Here is a 27427-nt window from a genome sequence, read left to right as displayed (position 1 = left end):
TTTGGAGGCACACATAATTCACACACTGTGAAACACAATTACCCCCTTGAGGACAATAACTCACCACAAAGGGCAGCACTTTTACACTGCTGAAATCATGATGTCATAACCGTGACATCATTGGACAAAATCACCAAACAAGTTAAAGACAACCGCTGTGCTGTGAGGTTGGCTGTAATCACTTGTAAAATGATCACACAGAGAGAAAGTTAGAAGCGATAGAATGTCTCTCTTACTTTTCCTCCTACACAGTGCACAGCCCCTATCTGCAGTACTACATGACGTGCCCACTACATGACGCACATGGCGGCTCGCTACTGCTCCTCAGTCAGTGACCGAGAGCGGCTGCAACAGAGAGAGAGAGAGAGAGGAGAGAGCTCTCTCTGGACAATACTGGCGTCTCTCTTCTAAAGTTGCTAGGTTTGTCTCTTGGTGCTTTTTCGAACCCACCCACGCTGCTGTACAGAGGCTCGTAGGCTCTCTATTGGTAGCAGGGCCGTAAACCAATCAGCTGTCTAGGGATGTAGCGACTCCCCGCCCCCGCTGCTGTACTGTGCATGCGGGAGACTTACAAACAAACACGCACGCACAGAGATTCTGCGATTTATAGTTAGATGTATTATTAACAATAACAAACACACAACACATATATTTCTGTCATTTATAAAATTTCTACAATGATTGAAAGAAGTTGGAATTTGATTTTCTTCACAATTCATTTCTATATATTTATTTTTGTGTGGTTATATTTGATGTCTATACTGCAAGAATCACTTTGGTCTTATTCATCGTAGAGTATGACAGAGCTCAAACTTGGCAACCTCACTATGGAGACAGAACTTCTGAGATGCTTTGTGCAGTGACTGGGCCCTCACATCGACTCAATTACATAATTCTAGACATTTTCAATGAAGGCAAGCTTAGCACAAACACCGGGAGCTGGGGGAAGTGCTGGCCTAGTTCCATTATTTAATCAGATAGCAGTGTTTCCCACAGGTTGATAATTAACTTGTGGCGGTGGGGTGTGATGGCTGGGTTCAGTAATAAACTATCCAAACAAAGGTTTATGAACTATTTATTGAAAGCAATGACTACATAACAAGATAGTTTAGAAATAAATAACTAATTACATAGCCTATTAAACAAACCAGACTAGAAAATGATACAAATGAAATGTGGCTGTGCTTTGTCAATTAATACTGGTTGGTTTGTCAAATACATTTTATGGTTCAGTAAACCTAACCCTATACTATGATTCGTACAGAAAGTTACATATTATTATAAATCTCAACACTATGTGCACATCAGGTCTCCTCCTAACTCCTAATTAAATCATATTACACTTAAGGCTATCCAAAGTTAATTCTGTTCATTTTGTTTGTTATAGATCATTGTTCATTTTTTAAAGTGTTTTAATCCATGTTTTGAGGATCCTAATAACGTTAAACAAGACACCCTATAAGAAGTTGTTTTGTACTATACATGTCCGTGTTGCACACAAGATCTCATCTGAGCAGATTTCTGTCATTGAAAGAACTCTGGATTGTAGTTTAAAACTTTTACAGCAAACTTAATAAAATGCTGGTTTTTATTCGGGCTCAAGTGTGGGCTCAAGGGTTTCTACGGTTTATCAGTACAGTGAATCCCACGGGAAGCCACAAGCAGCATGCTACTTCTAACGTAAGCCTGGCTCTGACCCTGAAGTGAACTGTTGACGCTGTGACATGCATGCGGTGTGTGAGTTAATTGTGCGTCGTTATCAGACGCCCGCGGGCAGTACAAAGCATCAGCATTTTGACGAATTGGGGAACGGTCTGTGAGAGCCGTGTGGAGGCAATCCCAGCCCACTTTCTTTCTGAATATTGAGTACAGCCCCTTTTAAAAATGATTCTTCTGTAATCTGTACCTCCTAAATGTTAAAAATAACCATTCCCAAAAATGCCACACCACTTCAAAGACATGTGATTCCATGACTATAGTTCTCAGAAGTTGACTTACTTTAAGAAACTAGGGAAATCCTCAGACAGCACGTCACAGCCAGGCCAGCGGCAGAGGCCCCTCACAAACAGAGCACTGGTCTCCTCAGGGTGGCTGCGTGAACACAAAGAGCTCAGTCATGTACCAGGGATATAACAAAGTATTTTCAGACTTAAGGTACAGTAAGTCAACTGCCAAACAAATATAATTAAATTTTGTTTATAGTATTATCTCAAGACAATTTACAGATAGAGTAGGTCTAGACCACATTCTGTCATTTACAAAGAGCCAACAATTCCAATAATTCCCCCAAGAGCAAGCATATAGTGCAACAGTGGTGTGGAAAAACTTCCTTTTAGGCAGAAACCTCAAACAGAACCAGGCTCTTGGTGGGCAGCCATCTGCCGGTGCCGGTTGAGACTCCAAATTGTTTTTCCTACTATGGCCACGCCATACCCGCCCTTCAATAGCAGCTCGATTGGTTGGGGTTAGGCATTGACCTCGAGTGGTTAAGGTTAGGATAGCCGATTGGTCAGGGGATAGGACCTGTACAAATCGGGTTACTTTACCTTGCATAAGCATGGACGCCTGGCAAATAGTAGTGTGTGAATGCGATTGAAGGGCGGGTCTTGGCGTGGCCATTGTAGGAAAAAAAAAATGGCAACTAAAGTAATAATAAAGATAATGGAACTATGACTAGGTATAATAGTAGCCAGAAGAAGATAGGCAGTAACTGGCCATCACTGCCGACCTGCCAACCGAAGGACATTGTGGTTCAGGTTCGAAACGTCCGATGATAGTTGGACACCACCCGATGACATCTTCTCCTGGCCGAAAGCTACAGTCAGAAGAAAGCGACTAGCATATAGATGTATTCATCAGTAAATCCCCTGGGAGACCAGTGACTTCCAGGAAAGACTGGATGGCATCCAAGGAAGAATGTAGCTACACGGACACGCAGTGCTTCGCTCCCACAACTTATGTTGTCTTAACTTAACTTAACCAAGTAATTATACCATAACTTCACTCAAAACAGAAGAAACTGCAACTCCTAGTGACATCCGGCTAAATCATGCCTCCTAAAGTTGCAACAAGCAAAACTGATCAGGGAGCTACTAGCCCTGACGACGGAGAAGTGCTGATATCCATTTACGAGGACTGCGCACCGGAGGTTTTGGAGCATCAACATTACACACAGTACAGTGAGGTAACGTGGCCAAAACAAATCTAGGGTCTATACGTTAGATTAACGTTACTCACCAAACATTGTGTATGATTGCCTAACGGTTAGCTTACTAACTAGGATAACAGACTGCCTTGGTAAGCCTTTCTTGGTTTCTGCTGCTTGCGGAGTGTTTGAACAATTTCGAAAAGCTCTCCCCCCTATTTATTTAAAATACTGTTTAACGGAAAAAGTTGAACTGATGACTACGGGCATGAATTAAAACTAGGGGCTTTCTACTACAGAGGCATGTATTTGCTGAGTTCACTTGACTCAATCTGCCCTCATTATGTCTCTGTTATCTTTATTTTTTCACTCAATTTTTTGTATGAAAAAAGGGTGTTCTTCTGTTTTTCATCTGAAGTATAGCATCTAAAGTTAAATTTCTCAAATATTAAAATGATTGTTTTGTTTTTTTATTTTCCTTATAAAGCTCTCAACATAATGTTGTGGGTAGAGAGCCAATGAAACAGGGAGCTAGTTTCTGCTGACAATAGTAGCAGATTATCTGTGTAGGCATTTGCGTGTTTGTATGTATGTATGCATGTATGTATGTGTGTGTGTATGTGTTCTGTGTGTATATGCTGTTGATGTTGTTGTTGTTGTTGTTATATGATCCCAGCAAACTCTTTTGGTAAATCCACTTAAATTTCACCCTTGTTTCTCATATGGCCTTCATTGATTTGAATAACGATGGAGAGGATGCAAAACACTGTATTGATACAGATAACAATATAAATTGTAAATATTACATTCCTGAACAATTAAAATAGTAAAAAAACTAGAGCTGTCAAACGATAAATTTTTTCTTAATCGCTGAATTTCTATAGTTAACCGCGATTAATCGCTTGTTTTATCACATGATTAAAATTCTATTATTTTGCATTTCAGAACTTACTTACTATGTAAGTACATATTAACACTGGAAAGCAATTTCTTACCAGTTTATCTTGATTGGAAATCAAATGAATGCAAAGAAAGTTGCTTTATGAACTTGACTTTAAGATTTGTATTTGTTTATTATTTATTTACTGTAAACAAAAGAAAAATGTGTGAATCTGTCATTATTGCACAATTCAGAACATGCCAACCGTAGTACGTCTTTAAGACCTTCTACGATGCTGACAGGTCTGCAGTTAGTTGCCACCCATTTTGCAAGAGCTGTAGCCTAGTAATTTTTTTGGATTTGGTTTCATCCACAGGTCGGCAAGTAGCACTCTCCGAAATAGTGCTTTGCCTGAGCCCGCTAGCATCAACCTGAGTCACTTTAAATGTACTACTATGCTTAGTTCATAGGTGGTAGCTCAAGCTTGACGTGCGTCGGTGATATTTTAATTCGGCTTTACACAATGTGCATATGGCTTTCGACTTGTCTACTGAGCCGTCCGGGAGTTTTGGAAAATAAAAACCCCATTCAGAATTGTGTTGCAGCTGTCTTTCTCCATCATGCCTGCAGCCTGCAGGATGTGTTACGAGGAAGTATGGCAGCTTGATGATAATAACGGTGCGGCAAAGGGTCAAAATAGTAGCCTAGCTAGATTCTAGTGATTTTAGAACAGCTAAGGGGCGTTGTTAGCCGAGTGAAGTGTAAAATAAATTAGTAAATGGCGGCATGCGATTAATGCGATTTAAAAAAATGAACGCGTTAATGCTGACAGCCCTAAAAAAAACTACTAATTTTTGCACCTAAACATTAGAAGCTTGTGTTAACATCATGATGATTTAGTTACTTTACTTTCCAACTCTGACTGTAGCTTTGATGTTATTGGTTGCAGTGAAACCTGGCTTAATGATAGGACCTTTACTGATATTCTTAAACTTGATGGCTATAAGCTATTTATCAAAAACAGGCCCGGCCGCACTGGCGGGGGTGTTTGTTTATGTGTGCACTCCAGACATCATAAGAGTGTTTGCGATGACATTGTCCTAGATGATGATCATTCTGACTCCCTTTTTTATTGCCATTGCTAAAAAAAACTCATAGTCGGAGTAATTTATCGCCCCCCCTGACTCCGACCTTGATACTTTTAAGGTCAAACTTGAGGAAATTTTAATTTTCTATCTTCTATCTTGGAAAGTGCTAAATTAAGTCCTAAACAACAGCCATAAGAACACCGTGCTCCCTGATACCGTAGGTATACATTTACATTTAAGTAATAATGTCACTAATGACATTTATCTAGCAAATAATTACTTTGTCTCCATCAGGGAAAATCTCTCTAACAAAATAAACCAACCCCAGGGTGTCTCTTTTAACCATTATTTACCAGATAACTATGTCAACTCCTTTTTTATAAAGCCAACCGACTGCAATGGCGTCTATAAAATCCTCATGTTCTGAAAATATTAAATATTCTGAAAGGCACTGCACTTGTAATCATGGTGCCACTTACTTATTGTATTAATCTTTTTCTGCTTTCTGGAATTGTGCCGTAAAGGGCAAAAATTGCAAGAACTATACCAGTATTTAAATCTGGGGATAAACATGATATGAGCCATTATCGTCCCGTATCAATCTTGCCTACAATCTCTAAGGTATTAGAGAGAGTAGTGTACAATAGGCTGAATGGCTACCTTGATAATCTAAATAGTATTGCTTTATCCTTGTATGGCTTCAGGAAATACAAGGCATTTGACACTATTGATTTTGACATATTATTGAATAAATTGCATCATTATAGAATCAGAGGACTACCGCTTAGCTGGTTCACAAGTTATTTATTTGGCAGACAGCAATATGTAATAAATGAACAAATTTCCACAAGCAACCCATCAAATTTGGAGTCACCCAGGGCTCCATTTTTGGGGGCTCTCCTCTTTGTATTATATATTAATGACTTCCTCCATGGTCTTACACAAAGTTTTATTTGCTGATGACACAAACTTATTTATGTCACATAAGAGTCCAATTGCACTGCAAGAAGTAATAAATAGTAAACAGTTTTGATGTAACAAACTATCTCTCAGCATCAACAAGACAAACTACAGTGTGTTTCATTCCAACAAAACTCAAAACAAGCATGTTTGTCTTTGTCTTATTGACAAATAAATGAACAAATTATTGAAATAGTAAATACCACTAAATTCCTAGGGGGTCCATGTTGATGAATGTTTAAATCTCAAATGCCATATTGATCACTTAACAAAAAAGTTATCTAAATATGTTGGACTATTTTCTAAATTAAAACATGTTCTCCCACACTCAGCACTTCTCATCTTATATAACTTAGTCTAAGCCCCATTTAAACTATTGTAATGTTATATGGTGTAGCACTTTCCCCATCCTTTTGAAAAAAACTACAGACCTTACAGAATAAAAATCATACAGGCATTAACGTGGTCTGAACCCAGTACTCCCACTCATCCTTTGTTACGTTAAGCTAAGGCGAATATAATGTCTTTCAAAATGCCTGCATGATATTTCAGGTCATTCACAGGTTAAATTACAGATTGTGTGAGCTTGTTCCAATCTGTCGTCCCCAGCACACTTATGACATAAGGGAAAAACATCTGATCACTGGTAAAAAACGAAGGCTGAAACGCACGAGCCTGAATGTAGTTTGTAGCGGACTGCAGATTTGGAACGAGCTTGATGAAAGCTTGAAATTGTTGCATTCTGTCTCCATCTTCAAGAAAAATCTGAAGGAAAAATTGCTTATAACTAGGGCTGTCAATCGATTAAAAAAATTAATCTAATTAATTACAGACTCTGTGATTAATTAATCAAAATTAATCGCATACATAACGGTGCCTGAACCAATACTTTTTAAGAAAGTAAAAAAAGAAAAGAAAACAAAGGGTACTAAACAACAGTCTGTGACATTAAAGAATGGCTTGTTTATTGCTAAGGCCATATGGTCAAAATTAAATGATTTAATAATAATGTATAACAATAACAATAACTTATTTCACTAGTAAATTGCTGTTGAACGACAAAAACAACCACCAGGGACATTTACAATAACTTCAAATGCACCACGAAGCTGTAGTTTACCCGTTTCATTGAACGCACCGTCTGTGTTGTTTTTCCGACGGCAGCTCGGCAGCTGCAGATTGTTACATCCCGCTGTTGAGTCACAGTCCTCTACAGTAAAACACAGTCAAACTTTACACCGTTCAGCGTTAGCTGTCAGCATTGTAACCGTGTTTAATCCAGCTACTAGCTAGCGGTAGGCTAACGTTAGCTGCTGTCGAGTATAGTGTTAACTAGCTAGCGGTAGGCTAACGTTTGCTGCTGTCGAGTATAGTGTTAACTAGCGTCACATGCAGCGGTGTCTGTATCGTCTTCAGAGCATCAGAGAGAAGAGCAGACATATCAGTGGCACCAGATTTCGGTAGCCAGGGTTGGCAGGAAGAAGATTTTTACAAGTAAATGTTCCAGTTAATGATCCAGGCAGCACATTCTCGTCCCCTCCTTCATTTTACAGTCGAATGGTGGCTAGAACGGCTCCGGGTCAAACGTCAATATGGAATGGATTAATCTGCGTTAATCTGCGTTATTTTTTTTAACGCGTTATTTTTTCTCAAATTAATTAATCGAAATTAACGCGTTATTTTGACAGCCCTACTTATAACATATGATTGTTGATTATTTATAAAGTGTTATATTTGTACTGGGATTGTCTGTATTTCTGTGGTATTTGTCTGTGTTGTGTCTATTGTGAATTTAGTTTTTTAGTGTCTTTATATGCTGTGTTGTATATTTAATGTTATTGGGCCCCCTCCGAAAAGCTTTTAGTAGCTAATTTGGGGTATCCTATTTCACGCGTCCTACATATGATCATTGTACAGTCTGAAATTGTGTTTTAATGATACGATGATGACGCATGAATAAACTGAAACGGAAGTGAACACAGATTATGAGCGATTCTTTCACCCCATAGTGACCAAAGTAAATATTGGAGCCATTTTTCACAGGCCACATATCTCCAGAACATTCTGACACTAAAATGGCATTTTTCAAACAGACACATCAGGAGTAAATTTACTTTGTTCCAGACGGGTTTCTGTCTCAGGACCAAACTCTTGTTTCCCAGATCAGACCTATTTTTAGTGATGTCTCCACATTCCTAGAATTCAGCAATTACTTTTGTGAGTACAGTGTTATCATAACTGAACGTACCAATGGCCAGACTTACAGAAATATGACACAAGTTGTAATAAACCATAGTGTTGTAGTCGAGTCACCAACTGTTGAGTCCGAGTCCAGTCTTGAGTCCCCAGTGTTCGAGTCCGATTCCAAGTCCGAGTCATCAAAGAACCTGAGTTTGAGTCCGAGTCGAGTCCGAGTCACCATTACCTGAGTTCGAGTCCGAGTCCAGTCTCAAGTCCCCAGTGTTTGAGTCCGATTCCAAGTCAGAGTCACCAAAGAAGAGTCCGAGTCGAGTCTGAGTTGAGTCATCATTACCTGAGTTCAAGTCTGAGTTGAGTCTTGAGTCCCCAGTGTTCGAGTCCAAGTCGAGTTGTCAAGGTTGAGTCTGTGTTGAATTCCAAGACTGCTTACATCTCCACTCTGGCACCTTTAAAGAGCTTATATACTAATAAAAGAGGGTCTACAATAAATAAAAACGACACCACTGTCATAATTGCAAAGGGAGTTTATTTACCGACTTTTTTCTAAACATTTAGCGCTGCTCTTTCCTAACCTTACTCCGCCAGATGGATTGCTTCGCATTTGCTCGGCATATCCATCTGGGAATTTTCCCTTGGAGAACTTTTGGGAAGGGCCGAAAATACTGGTTAGCTGATTGGATAAACCATCTGTCTATCACCACCTATGTTGGTGATAGACGGGCCAAATCAACAAAGCTAGCTAAGTTAGTGTAGCTAGCATTAGTTTGGCTTCAAGGACCTTGCGGTTCTTCTAATGCCATCATTTAACATACAATTAAATTAGGTAACGTAGCTAACGTTAACGTTTTTAAACTTACCATTTGTATGTGACATGAACCTCATCAACGACAATCCCCACCAAGTTTTCACGGTGCACTTCCGAAGAAGAGCAAAAACATCTTTCCCTCCGAGAAAAGCCTCCATTGCCGTTTTTTGCTCTTCTTTCAATGAAAGAATACTTTCTAATTCGGATAAAACTTGTGCGATAGCTACGCTCATCTCATCCATGGAAGCCGCCATGTTGTTTAGACTGAACAGTCTAAACAACTGTTGCGTCACACCTAAACCCGCCTCCAAACAAACGCTGATTGGTCGGTCGTTTGGCGAACGGCTCCAAATTTTCTCTATTTCAAGATGCCAGACTGATCTGCAAGTGGAAAACTAGAGCTCGTGAGATCAGGACGGTCTCACGAGGCTAGCTCTTTCCAGCATTGGATGTAAAATCCGTGTAGGCAAATCACGATCCGGGGCGCATCTCTCTGCATTTTCCAAATGTGAACATGTAGTGTTCGCATGTAGGAGCCCGCAAATCATGCACTACAGTTGCATATATCAATATCAATTCCTTTGTTACGAGAGTAGTGAAAGTAAAAGCGAGAATGCAGCGTTAAGTGAGTGACGTCAGTGAGTGTGTTGTCAAGCAAGGAGAACGAGGGGTAGCGGTGTCTGACTGAGAAGTCTATGTGTGGCTGTGGGAAAAAGAGATCCCAAAGACGATGTAAAGTGAGTTAACAGTTAACAATAAACAAGAAGCTGCTCACGGCATGGTGGCTTCATCTTTTGTTAATACTGTCGGTGAAGTAAAGGGTGTTATCCCCAAAAGAACATCAGCCCTGGATGGAACGTCTCTCCAGCTGCTTCCCGGCCGGTCTTGGTCCCCGAAACAGGAAAAGTAACCTATTTAGTCAGAAACTTCATCCTACGTCTGAATGCTCAAGTCCGATTTTATATATTCTCGAGTCCGAGTCCAAGTATAAGTCATCAGTCCGCGAGTCCAAGTCAAGTCACGAGTCCAGAGAATAGAGAACTGGTGTGAACCCAAGATACTGGAACTGCTTTATTTGGAGCAGTGACAAAACATTTTCCAGCAGAGTACAGTTGCTTGCACTAATCTCTGTCACCACAGAACAGTAGTAAACCGTGACTCTCAACCCTTGACCTTCTGACCCCCCCCCCCTTCCCTTGTCTGGAAAAAAGCAAACTACCAGCCTAGCTTATTTTGTCCTCTCTTATAGTACTGCAAACATTATGTATGACAATTCATGCTTTGAAACAAAAATTAAGAAGCTAGTCCAGCCTTAACAATGCAACAAGCAAACGGAGAGAGTGAGTATTATCACCAAAACAAAAATCAGCTGATTTCTAAAGTGAAATGCAAATCCACCTTACAAATAAGAACATAATCACACAGACTGTGCATGTGCACTTTAGCAGAATATGGTGACAACCGGCTGGGGTGCTACACACATGACACAGCGACCCCCTCCTACCACACAAAACCAACAACATGTCATGTGCCTACACAGCATGACAGCACACACACACAGCTTAGTGACCATCAGCAACACACACTTCAGAACCAGGGACAGTAAACAGCAATCACTGTGTTTTGAAAATCACCACCACGGACCTGGGCCAGGACCCGACTACACTTGACCCCAAAGTTCAGTTGGTTTAATAATATGAACAGGGCTTAACGGTAACATGCTACTAAGTTAAAGAATTTAGGAATGACTTACATAAGTTAACTGCTATTACTGTTGTAGGTAATTTGTACAGTAATATAATAGTGTCATTAATACAAAATGTTATGAAGTGTGATATTTCTCTTTTGAAATACATTCTATTGATCAGTAAATTGTCAGTGATGTAGATACAGTAGTAGTGTAACGGACAGCCCCTACGGTACTGTACTGAGTACTCAGGGGCACGTTCAATCAACGCACCCGTTTCAGTTTAAATAAACGTTTTGGTGGGGCTGAACTTGTCCCAGGCTTCTGTCTGCTTTCTCTTTAAAGGCATACTATGTAACTTTTCCCTCTTTGGGCCCCCTACAGGTTGTCTCATTGGAACTACAGCTCGCGTGACTGTAGTTCCAATGAGACAACCTGTAGACACTTTTGCAGCTGTGGTGAAGAGGACATCACTGATCAAACTGTTATCTATCATGGATAACCCCGACCACCCTCTCCACCCCACACTGGTCCAACAGAGGAGCACCTTCTCTAAGAGGCTCCGACAGCTTCAATGTCACACGGACCGCTACAGGAAATCAGTCCTACCACAGGCAATTCAACTTTTTAACACTTCATCTCTGAGTGTGAGATAAGACTCACAGACATCACAACTGCACTAAATGCACCTTGCACAATAGGTTTATCTACATCTTTAGCAATACTAGTGAAACAGTTGTACATTTTTTATTCCCAACTTGTATATATTTTTAATATTTGTTTTTGTATCCTATTCTATTATTATTTCATGTATATTGCATCCTATTATTTAATGTATATTCTGTATGTGTGCTGTGTGTCTGATATTTTGTTGCTGCAACACCGTAATTTCCCATTTTCTTTTGGGATCAATACAAAACTAACTATTTATCTATCTATCTATCTATCTATCTATCTATCTATCTATCTATCTATCTATAAATACATTGTGATCAAGTTATTTGAAAAGTTGATGGTAGAAGCTGCTAACATCAGGAAGAGGATCAGGTGTGTCTGCTGAGAAGAGGGGTGAATACCTGTATGTATGTCTTTGCTGAATTACAGGAAATCCAGATTTTGATTCGGTACATCTGGTCCCTAATAAGAGCTGAATTGTTATTTTCCTTCTAGATGTGTCTCTGTTATTGTGAACGGAGTTCTGCTGATAGACTATAGAGTGAGCGAGTGGTTCATGACCTGCTCTTATCTTATCTATCTTAGTTTATTCTTTTTTTTGACCGCCTGCTCCCACGCAGCAAAGTTAAAACCGCAGAAGACAGCAAGGTGAAGACGTGCTGAAGTCAGTCCGCAGAGCCCTGAAGCCCAGCCCCCGCTGTTATTCACAGTTTATCAACATGGAACCCATCGCCTGTCCAAACTGCACCACATTCAACACGCCGCGTCATTGGGTAGCCTGTTCTCATTCTCCCACCATACCCACTCCCTTGCCAGATACCCTAGCGGACATGATCATAAGCTTTTTCCAAGTCCACAACTCCCATGACCACTTCAGCTGCTCCACGGAATCTGGATTCGTTTAACCTTGCCAAATAAGGGAACTTCAATTATATAAGCGTATTAGATGGCAACCATTCTTGCTATCTTATGATGCTTTGAGTCATTTGCATAATTTGGGATTCAGTGTAAATGTGAGAAAGTCACCCATCATGATGAAGCCTGGCCTCGATGGAGCTCTGCTTTGGACCGGCTCTCCTCGAGAGGAGGAAGTGATCACTTCGCCTGGGTGGCGAAGACGCCTGGAGAAGACAGCCAGCATCCACCTCTTCCTTGCACATGGAGACAGCAGCACTCTTGCCTGGATGCACTGGGGAAGACAGCATTGATCTGTTTATCAATACTGCCACTGTCGATGCTAAGAATGCTGTGAAAATCCTTCTTCAGTTGATTTATTCAGTTAAGAAAACAGAAAGAACATCAAGCACGGATGCAAAGGTGACTTTGCCTCTAAAGCCCAGCGCCATACTTTATATCAAGGCTGACACTGTTAGCAGACTGGAGAGGATAGCTAAAAATATTAGCACACATAAAATGCTTGTCATGTACAATGATGCAGAGGCTGGTTTGGTACCGTGCTGTTGTGTGGAAGCTGTGTGGGGAACCTGCCGCAGCACTGATGCTCTCTGCTGCTTCTGCCTGACGCCTGCCATACTGCTCACACACTGCAAGGACAAAACACCAATGGCAACATGTGGATTATGTGACAAAAAAAAATATTATTTGGGCCTGATGCAAGAACATCTTTTTCTTTTTATTGTTAACAAGCTCTCTAAACTTGACCAACTTGTCATGAGTGGCTAATTTCAGCCTAATGAACACCACCTGATGGTCATGAGGAGGTTTCAGCATTGGCTAATCAACTCCCCTAAAAGTGCCATAAGGCTGCCTGTTCTGCCAGTTTCACTCACAAAAGCTACATAGCTGTACTGTGGCAGAAATAAAAAGTGTATGATTTGACATGAACGTATTTCTAAAGCAAAGCAGTCCATGGCTTTTATGAGATGTGGCCACATTAGTTTTGTATTTTGTTGAGTGGGTTTGGTGATGGTGATTTCTGGGCTATTTCATGTTAAACTAAAAGGATCTTACTCTTTAACAAAAAGGTCCATCTCTGTAGGGATCCTTTCCATAATGTCAGACACTTAGAATAATAATCGGAGCCTGTCAGCGGCAAAAACTGAACTTTTAGTGGACGCTAACTGACGCTAAACATTTGTCCTGTAGGGTTACATTACAGCTTGTTTCACCGCTGCTGACTGCAGCGATCACGCTTAATAATAATAATAATAATAATAATAATAATCATAATAATAAATTGTATTTATATAATGCTTTACATGGTACTCAAAGACACTTTACAGTAAAACCAGCACATATAGCACATTAAAAACAGATTAAGCAATGTGGACCAATGTCAAAGATTGTTGTTCCCATCAGTCACTTACACACAAAAACATAGTATAGGGTCCAGGTTGAAAAGTAATGAAGTGAGGTGCTTCTTAGTTATATATTTTGTTTTAGTTAATTTTACTATCATACTTAGACCCAAATCATTCAGAATAAGGCATTATGATTTCAAATCAAACGAGTGTGTTTCCCCCCTGGAGAGACGGAGGCAGACTATCTGTGCTTGACTCGTGCAACAAGTCTGAACCATTGGTCAATATCGTTTGGTTCCAATACAACAACGTGTCAAAAATGTTCTAAAAAGTGTCCTTATGCTAGTACCTCCTTATTCTTCCTTTCAAGATTTAGAATTCTAGGGGTGCCCTAGTAGCTCACCTGGTGGAGCAAGCGCCCCATGTACTGAGGCGCAATCCTTACCGCAGCGGTCCGGGTTCGAGTCCGACCCGCGGCCCTTTGCTGCATGTTATCCCCCCCCTCTCTCTGTCCTTTCCTGTCTTCAGCCCCAAAAATAATCTTTAAAAAAACAAAGAGAATTCTAGCTTCTTCTAGAAGCAGCGACAGCGTCCGTAAACAAATGATTTGTGTGGATTTTGGATATTTTATAACTTGTATAGGATAATTAGTAAGTCAAATATTTCCTGCAGTGCAAAGCATGAGCATGTGATAAAATATGATACATGGTTACAGTGTATAAAGCATTAGCGTTAGAATGACTGTAGCTCTACAGAGACCAGCTACAACAATAAAGCTAGAAACAATGTAGTCCTTTATATAATATGAAACCATTGCCTTCAACCCAGGAAAACACTTGTATGTATTGTGTGATTAGAAAGGGCTGAAGTTTGTTGCAGGGTTATATTTTGTCATTTGTTGCATACCTGAGTTCCTGCCGCGTCCCTGGTCTGAGCAGGAGGGTTAGGGCGTGGCTCCTCCTGCGCTTTGATCCGATCCCGTTGGGGTTGAGCCTGTCCACGTCTGACACTCTCACCACACGTCTCTGGCATCTCTGCAGTAGGACACGAGAGACATCAATGCTTCACCATGGACACTTTGAGCTTGTTAGAAACTTTTCTCTGCATTTATTATTTCTGGAAGAAAAAACACACCCTTTCCAAGCTCATTCATAAGCTACGTTTACTGCCTATAAAATCAATTTAGGAAATCAAAAACATTTTATCAGAATACAGCATAGAAAATCTGCTTAGAAATATAGAGAATATTGGATAGGATAGAGCAACACAATGTAATTCTGATCACATTCATTATTAGTTTCACTTGTTTTCATTTTAAACAAATTGTATATCCGAATACAATACACATTTTCTATAGGCTCAGTCTGCCACTTTTAAAAAAAGAAATTCCATTGCTGGTTCCATGGTATCAGAATTTTGGATAGTCGTCATGGAAACATTAATTGGTCATGTGACAAGGGCTGGGAAGATTGGCAGAACGGGTAGCCAAGTGACAGTACTTTGATCCAATGGAAATCAGGATTGTCAGATTGACAGCACTCATGGAATTCAGTTGTAGCAGGAAAAAGGTAAATAGTAGTGTGCAGGTTGGAGGAGCGTAGTGTGTGAAGAGTGAAGATCGGAGTTGTTCACAAGGGAAGAAGTTTGAAGTAACGTAACTGGAGAATATAGAAGATACTGAACACATGGAAGAGGCGTTTCAGTTTGATGATCGTCCTTACTTAGTCGAACCCGAGTATACAGACGAAGAACTAGCCTCACAAGAGTTGGAAAGAAGGAGACAGACAGAGGGACAACTGGCAGATGAAGCATCTGCTTCAAGGACACGGATTTCAGGCAACTGGTGGTGTTTGTGTGGGTGTTGTGACCCAATGCCTACCAAGGAAGAAAGCCTGTGCTGTAAAGAGTGGGATCTCATACAGCCAGGTAACGAAAACTGTGTCACCTGTACAGAGGAATTTGCTATTTACCCTTTTCCTGCTACAACTGAATTCCCACGGGACTTAGCGATACTACAGCTAGCCGTCTAAAACACTATTTTACTGTACAGGACCCAAACATAATTTGGTCCGTTTCCATGTAGCATAGTCACTAATATGGTCATAACCACTACAGTGCTCAACTACCTATTTTTGAGGGGGAAATAAACTAAAATTTTTCGCGGCGAAGGCTTGAACGGTCTTCTGGAAGACATCCACCAGACCAGCGGGCGCTCGTTTTGTTGCCGACCGCGTGAAGCCAGGAGGGCGGGGAGGAAGCAGAGGCAGGGACGCCGGCCGGGCATGCTAGTCCGGCTAAGGAAACCACAACGATCGACACGGACAAGACTCCTACTCACCAACGCCAGATGGATTGCACACTAAATGGATATTTATGTTACAAATACACACGGGACTGCAGCGTGATGATTATTACCGGAGCCTGGCTGAACACACTCACTCATCCCAGACGGCAGCTAGCAGCTAACAGGGTAGGTGAATTTCAACAATGGCTAAGTTGCTAAACGCATCTTGTTGTCATGTAAGGGCCCTGTTCATGTTGCACAGACATTTTAATAGCATTTTGAGTCTGTTAAGAGGCACAAAGGCACTCTTTAGCTTATGCCCCCATAACTGCCGTTTTAGCTAACAGGAGCTCTGGGCATTAGCTACAGAAGCTCCATGTTGCTAGCACCAATTCGGCTCATGGTTTTTGCTATAGACAGTACTCAAAAAAGTATAGCGATCAAGATTAATGTAAAAATTGCCCGGAGTTCTCCTTTAATTGCTGCTTGTGAAAACGATTGTTGCAGTGTATATATTTTTTTGTTTACATTTCACACCGATGCAGTGCATGTTCTGAAATAAAAAATAAACATTGTCCTGATGTACACACAGGTTGTTTAGGTTGTTTTAGTCAGAGAAGCTACGTAGGCAGTGTCATTTTTTTTGTTCCGTTACCTCCAACCCCCGTTTTGAGTTGCCGGATCCACCTGCGCTCCGGGACCTCGCACTTTACAAATTAAGCACTGTTAAGAGAGCTACAGTTTTGAAACCTGCAGGTTGTTATTCACATTTACAACAAAAAATACAAAGGTTTTTTTGAAGAGAACATTGCTTTGTATTCTTCTCACTGCTCCTCATAGTTCAAACAAAACAACTGCATAAGATCTATAGAAGCAGCCACAATAACAGGTACTGAAGCAATGCATGTGAAAACAAGAACAACAAAGAAAATGAAACACGTTATTGAGTCGATCGTCCAAACTACAGTGTAATTCTTCAAAGCATTGTATAGGACAAAGTTTGGGGTGACGGTGAATTGGAAAAAGAATCATGTGTGTAAATACCAAACTCCCACACACACACTCAAATGGAAGTTTTTTTTAAATCATATTTTACATATGAAACCCACAAGTGTCATGGAGAAAATATGACTAATTCATGTGCATTACTTCATTTGTGCTCTTGAACTAATAATACAGTTTTTTCCCCCCAATTGCTAACACACTTAAAATGACATGCATAGCACAATTATTTAAACTGACACACATTACACACATTTTGCAATTCAAAATTGCACTTTTTAAATGCACTGAACACGGTTCTCTGCATAAGACACAACAATCTGACATAAAGTCACATGTTTGCCATTTCAAAACACTGCCATTCAAAATGACACTACATGAGCTAATTGGCCAATATATGTGCCACCTTGGCCAAACACCTCAATGGTTAATTGTTACCACTTCAATCAGGAAGTAAGCACTATGAACAGAATACAGGTGAGCCCCTTTTTTTTTTTTACAACAACAATGGAAGACGTTGCAGAGAGAGGAAGAGGAAGAGGGAGGATGAGAATGAGAGGGGGAGGAAGAGTGAAAGGTAGGGGTAGAGCTGGTAGAGGAGTTCACGGAGTTCATGGATTTCAAATGAAATCAGAGCAACCTTAGTTGATCATGTCATCAACCATGGGCTGACAATGCGAGAGGCTGGACAGAGAGTGCAGCCCAACTTGAGCCGTTTTATGAAGTAAACAGGTGTCACCCAACTGATACACTATGACATGGGGTGTACTACATAGTGTGAAAGAAATTTTGGTTAAATACCTATACTCCAGTCTAAATGTCCAACCCAGTCTCACGGCAGTTCGTGAAATGGTCACATAATTTAATCTATTGATTCATGTACACGGACACGTTTATCTCCTTTTTTTTCGTGATGGTCAGCACGTTTTTTTTTAAACTGTATTTCAATGGGAAGCATCTTTCGTGATCACAGCACGATTCATTAAGAGCGACTACGTTAGCGAGTAGTATGAAAGCCCGAAAATCCGCATAGGGATGTTGGTTGGGGTGGTGGATGAGTCAAACAACACAGGACTTTCACCCAGGAGACAGTGGATCGTGTCCTGCTTGTCACGTTTCCTGAACCCAACCGTCCCGTTCTTCTTTTACTAAACCCAACCATCCTGTTGTTGTCCCGCATCCTGTTATTGTTTTCCTAAACCCAACCGTCCCGTTGTTGTCCCGCGTGTCATGGAAACGTAAGCCGGCCCACGACCTTTTCCTTAACTTAAGGGGCCATGTTCATTTCACGGAATTCTGTGAGATCAGGTTGTAAAAATACGTGCTGACCATCACGAAAAAAAAGGAACTAAATGTGTCCGTGTACACGAATCAATAGATTAAATTACGTCAGCATTTCACAAACTGCTGTGAGACTGGGTTGGACATTTAGACTGGAGTATAGGTATTTAACCAAAATTTCTTTCACACTATGTAGTACACCCCATGTCATAGTGTATCAGTTGGGTGACACCTGTTTACTTCATGAATGGCTGATGTCATACACTAATTGTATACGTTTCCTGTACAATGTACTCTACTGTGAGGGAAATATCTTTAGGCTGCATTGTCCAAGCCCTATATTTTTGTTTTTTTGTTTTTCTAAAGGACTCAGAGACCCAACCATGGTGGAGGAAGGGGCCAAATGTTCACCGGGGTACAGGAAGCTGCCATTGTAAACTTGGTTTTGGAAAATAATGAAATCAGATTACGAGAAATTCAAAGCCACATCATCATCATCAAGACAACGATTCAATGAGTCAGTCTGTCCACATTGGCTTGCATTCTCAAGCGAGACCAAATCAGAATTAAACAACTCTATAAGGTGCCGTTTGAGAGAAACAAAGAGCTCAGACGAGCATATGTGGATGTAAGTACAATATTGACTGCAGTACACTACACGCAACATTGTTTCCCAGTGTACTGGATAACACCATATTGACTGATTTTTGTTCTTTGTTTTCAGGGAGTACTGGAAATGGATGCTCATGCAATCCCATGAGTTCATCTTCATAGATGAGGCTGGGTTCAACCTAGCAACCTACCAGAAGAAGGCGGAGAAATGTCATTGGCCACACAGCCATTTTAGATGTTCCTGGCCAACGTGGTGGGAACATCACAATGTGCGCTGCCATCTCCAATACGCATGGTGTTCTCCACCGTCATGCCAACCTTGGACCATACAACACAGCCCATATTCTCACATTTCTGGACAGACTCCACAACATTCTCATATCACCAGAGCGTATAAATGATGCAGACCATTAAAGAAACCGTTACGTTGTAGTATGGGACGTGAGCTTTCATGTTCATTTTCATATTCATTCATTCAGCTATTTTCTTTTTCAGTTTACTGTTTTTTGTGAGCATATTTTTTTTTCTATATATTTTTTCTGCACATTTTTTCTGCTATTTTCTTTTTCAGTTTACTGTTTTTTGTGAGCATATTTTTGTTCAGTCCAATGTAAATATATCTGCTGTGCATATGTTGACTTGTTTGGTGAAAAATAAAAAAATAAATGTTTCAACAGCATGTGTGTGTATCTGCAAATATTTCTCTGCATGTGAACAATCTGAAGAATTTTCTACAGTTTGCACTATTTTAGTATTATGGCAAATCGGGCAAATCATACTAAAGATGAAAGTGCTTTTCATTATGCCCAACAGTGTGTAGTTGGTTAGACAAAAATCTGGTAATATGAATGAAGTGTGCGCCATTTGGTGCAAAAGTTTGATTTTGATAATGCTATATGTAGTTTTGGTTGCAGTGCATTTTGCAGGATATATGAGGTATTTTGCAGTTTGTGTGTGGTTTTGTGAATTGTGTTAAGTATTTTGATAAAACCAGCCTAGTTTGCAAAATTGTGTTTTAGCAATTGGAAAAAACTGTAATAACAATAAACTAAAAGAATATTAAACAATATATTAACATGTCTAGTGTCTAATGTTTAAGACAGTGTTGATTAACAGGCTACAACTGAAACAAATGTATCTGTATTGTCCAAAATTAAATGAAAACTGTATTAAATCCTAGTCCCTCATTTAGGTTTGATTCTAGACAGTCTAAACGATGTGTGTGTGTGTGTGTGTGTGTGTGTGTGTGTGTGTGTGTGTGTGTGTGTGTGTGTGTGTGTGTGTATATATATATGTGTGTGTGTGTGTGTGTGTGTGTGTGTGTGTGTGTGTGAGGATTCTGCAGCAATCACTCAGGTTAAAGCACCCAGCAGCCTGTTAGCTACAACTATTCATTAAAGACATATTCATTAATTTTGTGAATTCATATGTACTCATTATTATTAGGTAAGTCAAGTACAATTCAGAAATTTGTGCACATTTTGTAAAAACATAGACTGTATATAAAACTAGGTGGTTATCTGAAAATAATGCTCCAGCCAATCAACATCCAGCATTCACTGCAGTCATCTACAGATTAAAGTCTTAGGTGGTTCAAAACATTTCCTGTAGCAGACCTTCTGATAGAGAGGCTGTGGTTGTTCACAGGTGCAGGGACACACACAGACACACACAGACATACACACACACACACAAACACACACACACACACACACACACACACACACAGACACACACACACACACACACACACACACACACACACACACACACACACACACACACACACACACAAACACACACACACACAGACACACACACACACACACACACACACACACACACTGATAGCATCACCACAGACTTAGAGAATGAGTGGGAGATGAAGCTGCTCCACTTTAGTGCAGCACAGTAAGATGTCAGCTGCAAACACTGGGGCGTGTGTTTGTCAAAGATGCCTGCATGGTATTTCCAGATCTTACTTTGTACTTCGCTATGTGATACTCAGCTTTTTTTAGCTTCATTCTAAATATGATGCTCCATCTTTTGAACATCAAGCATCTTCATTCACCTCTCGAATTAAGGGTGATCGATATCGATGGATAAACTCAGTACGGTAAAATCTTATGTATAAATCGAGGAAGCTGTATATATGTGTGTGTGTGTGTGTGTGTGTGTGTGTGTGTGTGTGTGTGTGTGTGTGTGTGTGTGTCCGTTGTCTTTCAAATATCTCGTGAACAATTCATCCAATCTGCTTCCCACTTGATTTCCTGGTACCCAATGAACTTGGGATTTGGAGCACTTTGGACAGCATTGGATATTGTATATTAATAAACTGTGAATAAAACTAAAAAAGGTTGAGGAAACAAACGTGCTGCCATAACATTAAGTTGGACTTTTATTCCTTGTCGACCCTTCACAATAAAAGTCCAACTTAAATTCACTCAGAGCATTTCATTAAAAAGGCATTTTTGCTAACACTAGATATCAAACAAAAGCCAGACACTATATGGTATTAAGTTGCGGTGAGCTTCTAAAACAGACAGAAAATAACGTCATCTCAGAGCTGACGGGCAAAGAGAGCTCTCGGTCTCACTCAGACTCACCCTGGGTCAGCTGGTTTAGTGTGCTGCTGCTAACTTATAACACTAATAACATTACCGTCTGCAAAGATACCTCAGCTAATCAAATCCATACCTCAACGTTAAACGTCAAGCCACTGAGCCTGTTTGGAAATCTAAACCTCTGCTGAAGTGTTAAATTCATTAATGATCATAATGACGAGACAGCGCGGCCGTCATGACTGTGGCAAAATGAACATGCAATATCGTTAGCGGAGAAAACTTGGATGTTTTGTTGACTCATCTATCCACTCCGACTTTTTCACATGGCTTCCTCCATATTAGCTACATAACAACGACCGCTAGAGGGCCTTGTCCCTTGAAGATACGTGTGTTTTTGGGGCACTTTTTTAATGTACAATTAAATATTAAATAAAGATATGCTCGATTTTAATTTCCATGTCCCTGGATTTCCTCCATATGTCACATTTTGCATCCCATAGATAATTATATCATCTACGTACGAACGGAAGTGAAGTATTGTAAAAATGTACTGATATTAACCCAAACCACCATATTTTTTCTAAACCTAACCAAGTTTTGTGCCTAAACTTAACCAAACATTGACTGTTTCACAACGTTTACGACGTGTTTTAAACTAGGACTGTTACATTCAGGGTTGCGACAGTAACTTAGTCTTGAGCAAGGCACCAAACCCTCAACTGCTCATGGCCTGTCCATGGCCCTGACATCTCTCCAATGCATGTGCATGTGTATGCACTTCCTGAATGTGTGTAATGGAAAAAAACAATAGTGATCCATAAGTTTTACATTATTATTATTACTGTTGTAATTTAGGTATGAGGAAGGAAAACGCTTCTGTGGGTCGTATTCTTTGCCACCGCTAGGGGTGCTACTTGATAAACAGAACATGTTAATCAGTGAGTTTTAGCGGTGTTTTGGTGGAACTCTGGACGGAGCCAGGCTAGCTATTTCCTGTTTCAAGTCGTTATGCTAAGCTAGGCTAGCCACGTCCTGATTTCGGCTCTGTGTTTGACATCTAAGACATGACACTCTCACACATCTCACTCTAAGAAAGAATACTCAACTATTGAACTAATGAAGGATCTGAGTTCTTCTTCCACCATTGACAGTTAGCCTACATGGGACAATTAAGCAATGTGTGAAGCAATGAAATAAATATATAGCGTCTTACAGCAGTCTTTACCTTCCATTTATCATTCTACATTTTCACTTGGCTAACTTTTGATGACTGCATTAGCTATTTTCACTCTCTAGTGACAATGAACTTTGTCCTAGTTTCCAACCAGCCTCTGGATACTTCATGATGTCTACTCACATGTCTTGGCTTGGCTTGATCTGAAAGCATGCAGCCATGAGGCTTCATCTTGTTTAGTCATGAAGGCCCTCAGAAGCTCATATGAAAGCTGACGACGTGACTTATCTCTTTATAAAGCAAGCAATACTTATTGCCGTGTGTTGTAAAGTGCTGCAGGGTCCTTTCTTTTTCTGACTGTCACATCAGAGATTTCTTCAAGGCTGTGGAAAAGCGTGCATCTTTACAATCAACCAAACAGCCGACAGCATCTGTGTTATGCAAATGCACACCCACAGAAACAGGAATTCAGTAGAAAGTGAGAGCACTCAACATGTTTGTGGCTTCTCACTGTCATCTCTCATTCTGGCTTTCCTTCTCGACTTTATCTCCCCAAGAACAATCCTCTGTGTCTGTTTTGTCAAAGTGAGGAGAGCTTTAGTCACAACACTACACACTATGTGATTTGATGTGATGGTTACTATTTGGTTGGTATTTCTGTGAGTCAACATCTGTGTCTGTATTTCTATGTATAAGTATTTCCTGTTTGGATATTGCAATCAGCCACATTACAGTGTGGAAAGTTGCAGATGCCTCATACTGCTACTACTATGAATGTGTGGGTTTATTACTCACATACTCCCATACAATCACACATCCCAATCTCATTGATACTCTGAAATAAATGAGTAGGAGACTCATGTTTTCAGATCTAATATAACCCAACCAAGAGTTCAAGGGTTAATTATTGAAATAAAAATAGACATTGTTGTCACATCACATTTGCCTTATGTATGTCCTCCAGCGCTCGCCAAGCAGATGCTCTGTCGAGCGTGGCGGCTGCTTTGTGCGCTTGCTGAATAGTTTAAGACATGCAGGTGACATTCTTTCCTTCTCCCTATGTTTTGTTTCTCTCTCACAGCTGTCTGTATAACTCTCGGTTGTTGAGTGGGCGCGCAAGGGCTTATGTGCACGTTTTCCCAAATAAACACTAACATACGTATATATTGAATAGTCCACTGTGCCAATCTGATGATATTTGTTTGTGGCGGTGGGTTCATAAAATATGTAAGAACCTCATGAAACTATACATCCATGTTCAATGCGCCCTGGGCGTATGCCTTACAATACTATCCCAATGAGCAAATGACAATCTACTCATTCATTTTACATTTACACTGTTATGTCATTGTTTCGGCTCCTTCGTTCCACATTTAGTAGCCTGTATGTAGCACTGAACTAACACATTTCAGGTGCTACTGTATATAATAGGAGACATAGACCTGCCAGGAAATGATGTAAATACCACATAGACATTTCTGGTAGTGCACTCTGAGATCTATCGTCAGTTAGACAGCCTCTGATTGGTTAACACACTCACTCCACTGCATTCTGAGGTTCCAAAAAGACACTGCAGTTCCAGCTGGACTACGAAGCTTCTGGAAGGACTACAATTCAAGAGATACTTCGTTGAAATGCCACTTAGAATTGATGCAATACACATGAAAGAGTTGGTACATGGTAAAAATGGTCTATTACAGTTGACGTAATTCAATATTTACAACAATTCTCTTGAATTTTACTCACTTCAATGGGGTAATTCATATGCTGATTTTAATGCAGTTGGTTGAACTCATTTTATTGGCTTTTTGATGTCAGCTCGAATCAATTTTTATTCTGACAATTACGGTACATTATTGAGTTTTCCCTACTCAAAATACCAAAAAGTTCACTGAAATTGTTGTAAATGTTGCCTTCATTTTTTTCAATCTGATCAAAGTAACTGTTTTTACACTGTTCTCGCAAAATAAAATTGTTAGAAAGTGCATTGAAATGGCATAAAAGAATTCAATGTTACATCTTATTTTTTCAGTTTGTTCAGGAAGATAGAGCATGAAGACTTGCTTTATCAGAGTCCTGCAGGCCTGTAAAACACGTGTGGACCCATGGATGTAATACTGTATACTGTAAGACCTGGATACAGCGCTAGGGGTGGGTCACACACATAAATGATGCTAAACTAGATGGAGTTTAACGCAGTGGTCAAAACACAAAATCGACAAGTAGGCAGTCTCAGCTACTAAAAAAAAGAAGTTGTCTGGTGTTAGCTGGAACATAGCTGAACTTACCAATGTTTACAGCGCCTCAGGTTTTTAGAAATGTAGTTATTCCAAGGTACACGTGGGACTTTATTATGTGGGGCTTAATTTTGAAACTGTAGAAATGCCTGATTTTGAGCCTGTATATAGTCAGAGATGTCCTGAACTCAAATATATCAGTTATTGTAATAATAATGAAATGATGGAGCAATGCATTTTTACATCACCTCAAGTATTTAAAAAATGTAGCTATTCCAAGGTGCACAAATGTGGGAGCTTTGGCAAGTCTCCAAACTGATCCATTAAAACTAAAAGCTTGATATTTTAGTCTGTATGTCTGAGTTGTCCTAAACTGTAATTCAATCATTTTCAGGATTTGTTTTCCAGCAACCCGAAATCAAAAAATAAAGTAATTTCCCTCACAACTTAGTGGGATTTCTTAATTTATACAGGACACTGGTAACATGTTTTATACTTCCTGTAATATAATCCAATTAATCTTATTTCCATATATGTATTTATATGCTCTATGTCAACACCTGATTTTGAAAAGTAAAAATAGTAATCAGAAAAAATAATAATAATCAGATTCATTTACTTATTAATGGAATGTGGATGGAATGTTCCGGATCGTTCCGGCCCACTTTAACCCCTGGACAGCAGGTTTTTGAATGCCGAACTGATCACATTCTGCTTTATGGTGAACCAGGCACAACTTGAAGGAGCTGATGGGATTACATTCCACTGGATTTTTTTCCGTAGGGTTTCTGGTTAAGAATCAAAGTGATCGATTGATTGATTGTATGTTATGTCTATCAGAGCCCATCAGCCCTCAGACCGAGAGACATCACTGCAGATAAAAAAGATTTCTAAAATGAAAGGAGGAAAAAGAAAAATCAGTAGGCCTACACAGAATGGAGAATCTAACACCTAACACCTTTAGAGATCATACAAAGAGAAACAGAACACCGCAGCAACACCACTGGTTATCTGGATACAAATAAGTTAAAAGATGTAGTGATCTTCAGGTAATGTAGCTAAATCAGTGACAACCGCAGCTGTTATCAACATCTGTAGTATTTGCATGCTGACTGGCCTGTATCTTTAAAGAAAAAACGTCTTCACTAGATTCCTCTCTACTATTCATATCATTTTCCTCCATTGTTCCGAGCATTGCAGGAGATAGTTTGACAAAATAAATCTTAAGCTATTTTTTTAAACTTGTTTCCAAGGTTCAGTGAACTGAGAGGCTGCAGAAGCAGATGTTCCACTCAAACGGTCCTGCTGCAGGTACACCGAGACATGAACTTCTCCATTTTCCATTTGTGTTCTTTCACGCAGGCCTGAAGATGGTCTGAATCAATCCAGACAATCCAAATGTATATGCATTGAAATATGTTAAACATATTAACATATTTTGTGCTATATAAAATATATTTTTTTATTGAATTCAGTTCGGCAGATGAATATATTTGATATAAACAAGCTTTTTTGAGTGTCCTCATATAATCTGACAAAGTGGCGTCCTTTGACTGTTTCCTGCATTCACTACGAGTTAACGTACAGCTGAAGAACTCGTATACGTACACCTCTCTGAATGTTTTACGTTCATTGAGAGCTTCTCATAAGATGTTTTGTAGGTGAATTTACAACAATGCAATTTTTTTTTTATTTCACTGTAGTGAAAATATAGATCAACTTCCTAATTGTCAACTGGTTTAAGAAGAGCGTTATGTGATCATTTTGGAGAAATGTGTGATATTTATCAAGATGTGCAAAACCACTGCTGCTGAAATTGAATCAACACTTCTTTAAAAAAAAAAAACTGCTACCATGTGTGTGAAACTATTCAGCAAGAGTCCTCTATCACCATTTGGTGAAGCGCAGCTTTTGTGCACGACACTACGTTTGTGCGTGTTAGTATATTCATGATTTCAATATTTGGACATGTATCGACTGCACTCAGACCACGTCCACATGGTAAGCTCTCACTCAACACTGCTCTAATCAAACACATAGACAAAGTATTTCCCCTTTTGTCACTTTGTGATGATCCCAGTCAGATGATTTGAAGCTTTAGTGTAAAACTGTAAGATTTGTGCTTACCGTATCACCTCCGCGCAGAACCTCCTCTCTGCCTCTGTCTTCCTTTTCTCAGGTTCTTCGAGGGAGATACTTTGAAATCATTCAGAGGGGGAGTTATTCCACAGGAAATATGGTTTTGGTAAAACAGACATACCTTGGTGTGAACAGGGCTGCACACTTGAGTGATTTAGGTTGGAATCACAAAAAAGTTACAAAAAACCCCCCAAAAAACAACAACGAACAAAAGAGGAGCTGTATAAAATCTGCACAATCAAATCTAAACCGCAAAAGTTTGCAATTATAGATTTAATTGCCGGTCTGCTGCTTGAAAGAAACACTTATTAAAATTTGAATTTCAAAATATGTTATCATCTTACTATTAAAAAACAAACATAGACTCACCTGTGGACAGTCTCAGAGGGCACAGAACGCTGCGACATAGCCACTCAACATTTATATTCAGAGCA

At 39.9% G+C, this 27427-nt stretch overlaps 1 protein-coding gene and 1 long non-coding RNA gene across 4 annotated transcripts in view; both read right to left on the bottom strand.

The window, feature by feature from the left end:
• foxp3b (forkhead box P3b) overlaps positions 1-27179 on the bottom strand; it is a 33916-nt gene extending 6737 nt beyond the window's left edge. The window contains exons 1-6 of one of the 3 annotated variants that reach the window (XM_031301116.2): positions 27115-27179; positions 26982-27050; positions 14607-14816; positions 12893-12983; positions 12466-12628; positions 1999-2091 (exon numbers count right to left, since the gene is read on the bottom strand). In XM_031301116.2, the coding sequence (XP_031156976.1) occupies positions 1999-2091; positions 12466-12628; positions 12893-12983; positions 14607-14732 (473 nt within the window). In that variant the 5' untranslated portion in view covers positions 14733-14816; positions 26982-27050; positions 27115-27179. The remainder of the gene's footprint in view (positions 1-1998; positions 2092-12465; positions 12629-12892; positions 12984-14606; positions 14817-26981; positions 27051-27114) is intronic. The other 2 variants (XM_031301114.2, XM_036008462.1) reach the window with 2 other exon arrangements.
• Positions 3900-11464, bottom strand: LOC116050904. Its single transcript, XR_004105203.2, has 3 exons — positions 11208-11464; positions 10718-10721; positions 3900-3911 (listed from the first exon to the last, which is right to left on the bottom strand). It is a non-coding gene; the product is annotated as an uncharacterized LOC116050904 (long non-coding RNA).
• Positions 27180-27427: the final 248 nt, after the last annotated feature.

Source organism: Sander lucioperca, chromosome 12, assembly GCF_008315115.2.
Source record: "Sander lucioperca isolate FBNREF2018 chromosome 12, SLUC_FBN_1.2, whole genome shotgun sequence".
Classification (NCBI taxonomy): domain Eukaryota; kingdom Metazoa; phylum Chordata; class Actinopteri; order Perciformes; family Percidae; genus Sander; species Sander lucioperca.
This window is presented reverse-complemented; position numbering and strand designations above follow the sequence as displayed.